This window comes from Euphorbia lathyris, chromosome 8 (assembly GCF_963576675.1).
Source record: "Euphorbia lathyris chromosome 8, ddEupLath1.1, whole genome shotgun sequence".
Lineage (NCBI taxonomy): Eukaryota > Viridiplantae > Streptophyta > Magnoliopsida > Malpighiales > Euphorbiaceae > Euphorbia > Euphorbia lathyris.
In genome coordinates this window covers 5,090,975-5,102,823 of record NC_088917.1, presented here as the reverse complement: position 1 = coordinate 5,102,823, position 11,849 = coordinate 5,090,975, and the positions used below count along the sequence as shown (strand labels likewise).

Sequence of the window (11,849 nt, the reverse complement as noted above, 5' to 3'; positions counted from 1 at the left end):
TATTATGAAATTTCAATACATAGTAAAATGAACCTGTACACAGCGTGGAAGAAATCAAAATAGAAAAACTCACATTGGGCCTCAGAAATCAAGGTGACTTTATCTTTTCAAATTAATTGCTCTTTTGGTCTCTTGCTTGCGCATGTAGGTTGAACCTATTCCTTAACTTAATTTTAAAAAACTCTAATTCTTAACGGTATGACCACTGAACTTTATATTTTTTAACACCGATGGCCACTCAATGCTTCAAAACGACCGTTCTCAAACTAAAAAATTCGAAGAGTTAAATAATATTCCAAAGAACGTTAATTCTTAGAAAATTTCATTTTGATGTCATGTTGTTTGGTTAGGAAAAAAAGTGAATTGTTAGAGAGAACTAAAAAAAATGATTTTGGAAATTAAAAATACGGTTTCATAGTAAATGTCGTTCTGAACAACTTTAATCTTGAATATTTTCATTTTGAGATCGTTAACAGTTATTTTGAGAAGTTAGTTATAATTAAGTGGCTACCGATAAATATAAAGTTCAATGGACATACGTACCTTTGAAGTTCAGTGATCACAATGTTAAAATATGTAAAGTTCAGTAGCCATGAGTATAATTTACCATAATTTTAAGTAAAGTTAATTAAATTGAAATTTTAAAAATTCTTTTCACTTCAAATCTAGTGCACATTCGTGTGGATGTGTGTTTAGTTCAATTGGACAATAACATTCTTAAGAAAAGAAGTAGGCTTTCTTTTTTACTGGAAAAAACTGAACTAAACTAAATTCTACTGAAACTGAAATAATAATATAATCCTTCAAAAATAACAATAATTAAAATAAAAATCTTATAAAAATAATAATAATAATAATAATAATAATAAATTACTGAACTGATTACTCTGATTGATACTGAAATTAAGTAATAAAGAACGACCTAACTAGAAGTGTCCGTGCAACATAAATCATAACGAATGAGTAATAACTTTCACGATTTTAAAAAAATTAACTGCATCAAACCTCACTTCTGCTCAGTCTAGTAACAGAAATACCATTATAAACAACTGGGTTCAAACCATTTTTCTGCTACTTTGAAATTGTTAGTAACATATCTCACTCATCTTTTGCCCCAAATTTCCTATGCCCTTCCCTCTCCAAATTTAACAATACATTGCCATTGACAGTTTTATGTGTATTAATCTGTACATAAAATCCCGATCGCTCGCCTATCTAAAAACGGTTTTATGTATCCGTTCCATCTTCTTTCACTGCTACACGACCACCACGCGCTTGCTTAACATACTGCCAAGGTAAAGAATATTACAGAACACACCAAACTATGAACGTCCGACTAGCCTTTCTTGAATGATTTCCCCGATCTTCGAGTACAAGGCGTGCTGCTCCTCGTAAGTTAGGTTCTGCAGTATCTGGAGAACAATATTGCAATGAATAAGATTGGAATATGCTATGTTGCACAGACAGGGAAATAGATACGGGCACAGGAAACGTTAAGGGTAAATAATTTATTAGTCGTCTTCTTTTAACCTAACATACTGTTTAGTCTCCCTATTTTGAAAAACATATTTTAAGGTCTTTATCTTTTGTCAATATTAACCATTTGGTCATTTTGTCTAGTTTTTTTAGATTTTTAATCGAACGTATCTTAGCTTTCAGGACAGCCATAGTAGATACAAAATCAAAATGGTCATGTTGCTCTGTTATTTTTCTGTCTGTTTATGCCAAATATAACTGTAAAAAATCTAAAAAAAATAGACAAAAGGACCAAAAGGCTAATATTGACAAAAGTTAGGGATCTTATAATGTGTTCTTCAAAATAGGGGGACTAAACAGTGTGTTAGGTAAAAAGGAGGGGACTAATAAATTATTTACCCTTTTTAAAACATAACCTTCATAAATAGGCTTCAAATAGAAATGGACACGAAACGGACACGAAATGCAGATATGCTACTAAAGAGAAGTGTCCGTGCAACATAGGGAATATGTAATAGTACACTGTCTCAATTCACCCGTTTGATCCGGGATATGAGTTTACCTGGTCTAATATTGCTTCAACCGAGATATTTTGAGTCACAACGAAGGATTGATGATAAATGTATGCAAACACAGACATGGAAATGGGTACGAAACAGACACGAAATGCAGAAATGCTACTAAAGAGAAGTGTCTGTGCAACATAGGGAATATGTAATAGCACACTGTCTCAATTCATCTGTTTGATCCGGGATATGAGTTTACCTGGTCTAATATTGCTTCAACTGAGATACTTTGAGTCACGACGAAGGACTGATGGTAAATGTAAGCAAACACAGCCATCACCATCTACACATAGATCATCAAATCCATTACAGCACAGAACATAAAATTTTGAGAATCAAACCGGATAGAGAAGTTTTCGCATAAATAAGTGACGTGAACAATGTTTCAGAATTCTGTTGAAGCTTACCTGACAATCCATTCTATCTGTGATTCCACCATGGCCAGGAATACTGTCACCAAAGTCCTGTTTTAAATGGAGGATATGAAGCGCAAAACGTTAGCTGATAACGTCAAACATATCGAAGATCGTATTCAGCTCCTTTAAGAATGATAAAGTATCAAGAACACACCTTGATTTTAAAAGCTCTTTTGAAACCACTAGCGAAAAAGCCTCCAAACGGTGCTATAATTGATGCAAACAAACCGAGACACAAAGCGTGCCATTGAACGGGCAGAATGGAGAGCTCTTTCCAAGGAAACTGCAGAAGAGTATTAACTGAATCATTAAAAAATTGGTATAAAGAAAAAGACAATGTCGTTGAAGTTAAAAAGAATATCGGATAAGGTAATCACATTCATCGAAAAGAATATAGCAGTAAGGAAAACTTGAGACATGTCACTTCACCAGCAGGAAAGTTTATTTTGGTTCCTACCAAGTAAGAACCAGTCAAACCATCTACGATGAACCGTCACATCTACAAGCTTCGATCTTTACTTTTAATAAAGAAATTTTTGTTTCTCGATCTTTACTTTTAATAAAGAAATCTTGTTAAGAAACATAAACTACAGCCACCCTGTGTCGAGTAAATTACATCCATGGCCCCTGAACTATAGTGCTATGCTCCCTAAACTTCATTTCTTGAAGTAAACATCCTTGAACTTACATTACTCAACATTAAAGTCCAAACCAACAAAAATCCGTTAAAAAGTCAACGGCATTAAAACGGGTATTTGACCATAATTTTTGGTGACATGGATAAGAAAATAGTCAATGATGGGGACAAACTTGTCCAGGTCATCATTTCGTTAATTTCTTCTGCGGATTTTTATTTATTTAGACTTTAATGTTACAGTAATGTAAGTTCAAGGAATTTCACGTCAAGAAATGAACTTTAAGGGTCATAATGTTAGTAGCGATATAGTTTAAGGGGCGTGGATGCATTTTACCTCCTTGAGTTGCAGGCTATATATTATTACAATTACCTCAAATAAAGCACATGCCAATAATAAGAAAATACCCAGAGAATCAGCAGAACATATTCAACATTTGCGGGTAGGGCTGTAAATGAGGCGAGCCGTTCATGAGCGGCTCGGTGTTCAGCCCGATAAAAGCTCTATTCGGCTCGATTTATAGACGAGCCGAGCTTGAGCACAGCGAAGCTCAGCTCGGAAAGCTCGCGAGTAGGCTCGATTATAGGTTTATGAACAAGCTCATGAGCAAGCTCGATTATAATGTTCATGAACACGCTCGTGAGCAAGCTTGGTTTGCGAGCGAAGTTCATGAACTGAATTAACGAGCTTGTCGTGAGCAAAATTTGTGAACAACTCGTTAGCAAGCTCGCGAACAGCTCGTGAGCAGCTCACGAACAGAATGTTGAGCTCGAGCTCGTCAATTTTTTGACGACCGAGCATGAGCAGGCCAAAACTCAGCTCGGCTCGATTACAACCCTATTTGCAGTAATAAGAACAGCAATTCCTATATCTTGTATTAGATTATATCCACCATACCCAAATTGTGGTAAAATTACTAAGAAGAATTGCTACAGAATACAGTGTACGAAAACCGAGTGCATAGTTCTTACGACATGATAAGTAATAATCTATCAAAATAGCAAGTTAGCAACTACAAAAAACAGAATATTGAGAAACAAGAAATTAAGAATATTCATTAAAATTCTTCAAGAACTATATAAAGCAAATTTCACATTGTTCATGAAAAACTGAACAATCAGATGCACATATTCAAAGTCTAATCAAACATCAGTTAACTCACCCATTGAGGAACCCATCCCGCTATAGAAAAATATTCAGGCGTAAATATAGGACCAGGATCACAATGAAGCCATCCACTCAATAAATCCTGCAAGACCATAGGTATGCATTATCTATCTTTTATGCGATTATCTATCTTTTATGCATATAAAAATTGCGGTTTGTAGAATAAACTACCTTTCTGGGACATGTTAGCCACTGAAAACGTCCCATAACATTCGCGAGCTGCATACACAAAAAGAAACTTGATTGAACATTTCAGGAAATTCTATTAAGATGAAAGACTGAAGATGTGTGACAATTGAGATGAAAGTAGCGATTCACAAAAAATGTGATAACAAACAATACCTTCATAGGCAAACGGAACCAGTGTTATAATCGAGCCAAGCCGAGCTTTGGCATGCTCATGCTCGGCTTCTTAGAAAATTGACGAGCTCGAGCTCAATATCCTGTTTGTGAGCTTGTTCACGAGCGGCTCATTATTTTTGTTTATGAACTTCGCTCGCGAACAACTCATTAATTATGTTCATTTGAAATTTATGTAACACGAAACTACATAGTTTTGGAACCTGCAAAACTAAAGTTTATATAAAACTAGGTTGTTTTACATTTCCCCTTTTAAAAAATACTATTATTAATAAAATAATCAAACTAAGCTTGCTCACAAGCGTGTTCATGAACATATTAATCGAGCTTGTTCATGAACCTACAATCGAGCCTGTTCGCGAGTTTTCCAGCCGAGTTTCGTCGTGCTAAAGCTCGGCTCGGCTCGGCACATTTACGGCCCTAAACGGCACTAACAATAAAGATGAACAACTCAAAACTATAACTTTCTTTATTTCGACTTCCAAATAAAAATATTGTTTTCTACAAAAACCTAGTTGCAAATTGTTCATCCGAGTTCGAATTGAAAATACAGCAGAATGCAGCAACACATTAATCAAAGCATGTAGATTAAAACTAATTTCTACAATTAAACAGACATTAGAAAAAGGCTTAAACCCCTATTTGACCCCTGACCTATCCACAATTTTGTCATTTAGTCCTTGACCCATCATTTGGTCACATTTGGCCCCTGACCTATCCCAATTTGTGATATTTTGGATAGATCGAGGGCCAACTAGTGGTTTAAGACTAGTTGTGATAGAAGCTCCAAGGAGTAGAAAGAATGCTCACCACGAATGCAGAGATCATAGTTGTGATAGAAGCTCCAATGAATCCTTCCCAAGTTTTCTTAGGTGATAATTTGATCAAAGGGGTTTTTCCAAAGAAGAATCCACAAATATAGGCAAAAATGTCATTGATGACAATTAGTGTGGCTGGAAGAAGAAACCTACAATCCAAAGAAAAAATATGCATATTTGTTAGTATCGTGAATAATAACGCATTCAAACAAAGAATGTAGTTGAATTGCAGAATAGTTGAATGCAGAGATCTAAGTGAATTTTTAGAGAGAGAAAAATCAAAAAATGGTGATTTTGGAAAACAAAAAACGTGGCAATAATGTTAGAAAGTGTAAAGTTGAGTGATTTTATGTTATGTTTCGAAGTTTAATGGCCATATCGTGAAAAATGAGTAAAGCTCAGTGTCCATGGGTGTAATTTCCCATCAATTAATGATTTGTTTAGCATCACTCATATCGGGGGGGGGGGGGGGGGGGGGGACAATGGTTGCAAAAAACATGATAAAAAAGAGCAATATATTTATTCAAAAAAAAAAGATCAGGGGAACAGATGACCTTACACGTCAATATGCTATTGACCAGATGAAAATCTTCAAGAATAAATTTCACATTCAGGTCAAGATCTTAAATTTACAGAAACATGACCCGAAACGCTTCGTACAAGTTTCCGTTTACAAAATGTTGCGGCAAAGTGAAATGCTTTAAGATCGAAGTTGTTCCGCAACATAGTAATCCACTTTAAAACTCATTTGGTTACCAAGCTTATTGCACCAAATAGAGGATGCTTTCAAACTCTTGTTCCAGAATTAATTAGGTTAATGTAAAATTGTTCTTTGCAAAACCATTTTCTATAATCTTAATCGAATTAAGGATCAATTTGGCCCTATAAGCTGGCTAGTTGGATTAATTTAGTCGAAAATTAAGTTTTGGTATCAATCTGACGCTTTAACTCGACACTTGATATCAAATTAGTCCAAAATGACACGTGTCAGCATATAATTGGTAGTGCATGTGTCGTTTTCTCATGTCGACACGTGTCATTTTGGACTAATTTGATCTCATATGTCAGATTGATACCCAAACTTGATTTTGGACTAAATTGATTCTATAGCCAACTTCAGGGACCAAATTAATCCTTAATTCAATCTTAGTTTGGTCTTTTTGATCCAACAAATTAAGAATTTTCCTCAGGATCGTTAACCTAGTTCAAGTATTATCAATACATCTTCATAAGCAAATTGGCAAAATTTTCTTTGCATATCAAAAAATGTAGGTTCTTGTGTTTCAGCTTTTTTTTTTAAATATAGAATAAAACACGTAAACTGAGCGATTTAAGTAGCCTCGGAACTCTCAACAGATTCTCAAGACCAACATAACAAGGTTAGCATCAAAAAGACAATATAAGAACGACCTTTTCTCAAGCTGATTCCCAAATTTTGAGAAGACAAAAGCATCTCAAAATTGCCAGCAATTTGCCGTGATAAAGAGAATAAACGAAACATTAGACTAGAGTATAAATCCCATTAACCAAAGGACAGATTGAAGATTTAAAATTACCAGAAAATTCCTTCAAATATATTGGCAACGGTGAAAGAGGACTGTGTAAACACCACAATCAAAATCATGTGCGTCCAAGCATACTGGCCGAATTGATACTTGTACATCTTCTTCTTTAGTGTCAGAATGAACCACATAAAACCTGAGTCAATTAGAAAAAGTGCTTCATAAGGACGGAATAATCTCACTCGAAAAAGCACCGAGAAACCTTCAAAACAAATGCTTACGGCTCTTACATAAACTCAAAGGATAACGAACAAACTAACCTGCAATATACAAGAAATAACAAATAGCCATATGATACTTGATGAGGCTGCTCACAAGCTGATATAAGAATCTGTCTGGAGTCACAGTGTTGACTAGCCGTTGACTGAGAATACGGCCATACACGAAAAACATTGCAGTGAAGAAGAAGTGCCTGATAAGAATATGAAGAACCCCAAAATAAGATGTTTATAAACAGGAAAATGAAATTTTGTTGCCGAACCTGTTAAGATATCTATAATAGTAGTTAGCTTTCTTTCTAAAAATTAATTGCACAGGAAACGTTTTACAATCGAAAACCTTTTTATTTTTTTGTTGGCCAATTTGCAGGATTGAAATAATGCAAAGACGGCTTTACTTGCCAGTTGCCACCTCATTGGACACACTAATAGTCCAAATATACACGCTCAAATCGTAACTGCGAAAAAAAATCATTAATTTGCATTGGAAATGAATTTAACGTGGAAGTATTTTTTTTAAATGATACAAACTGTCCTTTGTCTACCTGCACGATAAGTTAAGCGAAATTGTATATATTTAAGTTACCAGAGATTTATTAGAACTGCAATGGTGTTTTATGCTAAATGATTTATTTTCAGTGTGTTCAGATTTTCAGTTACGAAAGGAAAATAAAGGGCACTCGGGGATAGAAAATCCAGGTAGTCAGAAAGTTCGCTATTTATGATTAAAATGAACGTCAATCAGATACCAAGTAATTGACAGTTGAAAAAATCATAGGACAAGGTGATCTTCTATAATTACCAGTTCAATAGTCGAAATCCCGGGAGATGCCTATCTTCATGTGATTTCCTCAAAAGATTAAATAGCTCTTTTGCCATATATATTTGAATTACAACCACCATAGCGGTGATATAGAGATGTCCTAAGTAGACAATCAACGCAAAACCCCCAATCATCCAAACTGTAGAGTTTGCACGGATCCACATTGACTTGTACTTATTCCGATCATTAGCCAGTAATTTATCACCATTTTCCTTGCCAGAATCTGGAACAACCTGACGAGCAAACGGAAAATACAACTAATCATATAATTTCACTCAATATCGATAGAACACGAGTAAAAACAATATAGAACTGATAACAATATTGAACCTTATTCACACAAGTTAGGGACATCTATAATGTGGATAACATTCCAAAGCAAATATATATTCATAAAAACAAATTTGAGAAGCTGTTACTAGCACTAAAAAAAATCTTGGAAAATTAATAGAACACCAACCTCACTAGAGCGCTTGCGATGACGAACCCGAGGAGTTCCAGAGGCACTGAGGTTGCTATCCCTTTGCATCGCGGTTCACTTCAACTGGATTATGTTAAGAAAAACTGCATGTATAAATGTAGCACGGGAAATTGCTGCCAAACACATCAAATGACATGTTTAGTGCTAATGAATGAATGAAATCCAGCTAAATTTTACAGAAAAAATCATCTGTAACGACAAAAACAGCAAGTATGGACTACAAGAAATTCAAAAAGTTCAGGGAACATAACCTTCTCATACAATCACAATAGTGATGCGATGCGAATTTCAAAACAAAGGCAACATGAATAAATGAAGAAAACAAACTGGATTCAATTATTATCATCATTCAAAAAAATTATCCCTAATCAATTACAGAAGGAATGGCATTACACATCCACTTTAGCACTCGAAATTAGGGATGTGAAAACAGATTATCGGGTGATAATTGTGTGATGTAGCCTATATACGTGATTATATATGATATAAATGCAACAAAAACGGTAATTGTTTGCACGGGTCATGTTAAGCGGATTATCTCTATGTGAATCTTGTTCTCGTGTCAGAAATTGAAATCTCTACCCAAAATCTAACACCAAGAACCTATGCTAGCACTCATAAGTAGGACCAAGGATTCAATAAGCATTAAGCATCCCCTTTAGCACTTGAAATTAGGGGTATCAAAACAGATTATCGTGTCATAATAGTGTGATGTAGTCCATATACTAGTGTCAGAAATTGACATCTCTACTCAGAAATCCAACACCAAGAACCTATGATAGCACTCATAAGTATGGACCAACGATTCAATAAAATGGACAACAATCTAGAATCTTCTGTGAAGTAAAAGTAGTTTCAAAGTACCCGCGTAACTTTCACTTCTATTACCTTATGCCTTCTGACATGAATGCATACAGTACAAAAACGGATGCATTACAGAAGGAAGAGCACTATGCATCCCCTTTAGCACTCGAAATTAGGGGTGCCAAAAAGGTTTATCATGTCATAATCGTGTGATGTAGTCTATAGACTTCATGTGATTATATATGATATAAGGGCGGCCCGGTGCACTACACGTCCCCGCTGAGCGAGGGTCCAGGGGGGATCCCACCACAAGGGTGTACTGGGGGTAAGCCTTCCCCTGCCAATTTATTTGGCAAGAGGCCGCTCCTAAGAATCGAACCCGTGACCTCTTGGTCACATGACAACAACGTTTACCGTTGCGCCAAGGCTCACCCTCTTGATTATATATGATATAAATGCAAAAAAAAAGGGCAATTGTTTGCACGGGACGTGTTAGGGGGGTTATCTTTATGTGAATCTTGTTTTCGTGTCAGAAATTGACATCTCTACTCGAAATGCAACACCAAGAACCTATGCTAGCACTCATAAGTAGGACCAAGAATTCAATAAGCATTAAGCATCCCCTTTAGCACTCGAAATTATGGGTGTTAAAACAGATTATAGTATCATAATCTATACTCGAAATCCAACACCGAGAGAACCTATTCCAGCACTCATAAGTAGGACCAAGGATTCAATAAAATGGACAACAATCTAGAATCTTCTATAAAGTAAAAGTAGTTCCGCATAACTTCCACTTCTACTACATTATGCCTTCTAACATGAATTCATACAGTACAAAAAGGAAGTTCCAGCCCTATGAAACAAAATTCTTACTATAGAACTTAAAAATTAAAGTAATTTGTAATTCTAAGAGCTAGTTCCGAAAGTAAGAACACTGACTAGTCACTTGAGCTATTACAGATAAATTGAAGTCGACAAAAAGCGCAAAAAGACTTGGAAAAATCCCCAATGATAGTCTAGCAAACACCGGAAATAGCCCTATGAAGCAAAATTCTTACTATAGCACTTAAAAATTCAAGCAATTTGTAATTGTAAGAGCTAGTTCCGAAAGTAAGAACACTGAAACAATCAATTGAGTTATTAAAGAAAAATTGAAGTCGACAAAAAGCGCAAAAAACTTGGAAAAGTCCCCAATGATACTCTAGCAAACACCGGAAATAGCCCTATGAAGCAAAATTCTTACTATAGCACTTAAAAATTCAAGTAATTTGTAATTGTAAGAACTAGTTCCGAAAGTAAAAACGTTGAAACAATCAATTGAGCTATTAAAGAAAAATTGAAGTCGACAAAAAGCCCAAAAAACTTGGAAAAATCCCCAATGATACTCTAGCAAACACCGGAAATACAGAAAACAAGTGAAATCAGAAGCGAGTATTGAAATCAGAGATTGAAGCAAAAGATCCAATGAGTAAAGTTAAGTAGGGAAGATAGAATCAAACCTGGTAAAAGTGGAAGCTGAAGTCGAGGAACCAACTCTAAAACGTAGGGGAGACAGAGAATCAGAATAATTAGATTATAGGGGTCGAACAAGCGAAGCAAAGCATAATAAAGATTCGATTTCTAATTCCTTTTCGTGGAACACAAAATGCAATTTCGGAAGGAAAAGTCGAAACTTTTTAGTGTTTTGTTTGCTCTTTTATCTGACCGTTGGATTTCGAATTGTAGGGTAGAGATGGAAGCACATGAGAGCGTTAGATTCACGCTTCTTAAATTATTTTTGTTTGCACGTGGATCACTTGATAAGCTTACACGTATATTTACTCCATTGCTCAAAAGGAATTTTGTTTGAACCTCACAGCCGCGAACGGCGCAACAACGGCGTCGCCGGTGGATGTGGCTGAAACAGAGATTATGAAAATTGAAGACAGATTAAGTATGATAAAAACAGAGATTATGAAAATTGAAGAAAGATTAAGTACGATAAAAGACCTAACAAATTCCAATTGTTCACCCAATTTAGCTGTTTTGCGCAAAAGAAATAAAAGATAGGGAGAAGAACATACTTACTTATGTGCGGCCGAGACTCGATTTTGCTGGAGAGGAGGAAGAAGGCGACGCCGACGGACGGAGCTAAAGTGAGGAGGAGGAAGAAGACTCGATCGGCGATGAAGGAGCAGAGCAGAGAAGTAATGTGCGAAAGAAAGAAGACGACGACGGCGAAGTGACTGAGTGATTAGGATTTTTTTTTTTTTTTTTTTGTGATAAAGAATATCTGAGTGATTAGGAATTTAGGGCAGAATAAACCATTCTGTCTTTTCTTTTCGGAACACGGTGCAAAAATACCCTAATATTTATGGACAATTTTATTTTTAACATTTAAAATAGGACAATTTTAGCTCTAATATTGGTATCTAATAACAATTGTATTCCTAATATTGTTAATTTGTGTCTAGAGCGGTAAACAGGTCAGAGCGGAACGGAACGGGGATTGCATTAACCATCCTCAACCATTGGTCTATT

At 35.5% G+C, this 11,849-nt stretch overlaps 1 protein-coding gene across 3 annotated transcripts; it reads right to left on the bottom strand.

Annotated features, from left to right (window-relative positions):
- Positions 1–960: 960 nt before the first annotated feature.
- On the bottom strand, positions 961–11,578 carry LOC136202364 (phosphatidate cytidylyltransferase 2-like). Of its 3 annotated transcripts, none has more exons than XM_065992934.1 (13): positions 11,397–11,578; positions 10,829–11,226; positions 8,502–8,585; positions 8,021–8,274; positions 7,261–7,412; positions 6,995–7,136; positions 5,431–5,587; positions 4,432–4,479; positions 4,256–4,342; positions 2,613–2,741; positions 2,450–2,506; positions 2,242–2,325; positions 961–1,412 (listed from the first exon to the last, which is right to left on the bottom strand). In XM_065992934.1, exons 3-13 carry the CDS (start codon positions 8,568–8,570, stop codon positions 1,323–1,325), a joined length of 1,269 nt encoding a protein of 422 aa, XP_065849006.1. In that variant the 5' UTR covers positions 8,571–8,585; positions 10,829–11,226; positions 11,397–11,578; the 3' UTR covers positions 961–1,322. The 3 variants fall into 3 exon arrangements, with proteins under 3 accessions (XP_065849006.1, XP_065849005.1, XP_065849003.1); XM_065992933.1 differs by having other exon boundaries at positions 8,502–8,635; positions 11,393–11,577; XM_065992931.1 differs by having other exon boundaries at positions 8,502–8,635; positions 11,397–11,577.
- Positions 11,579–11,849: the final 271 nt, after the last annotated feature.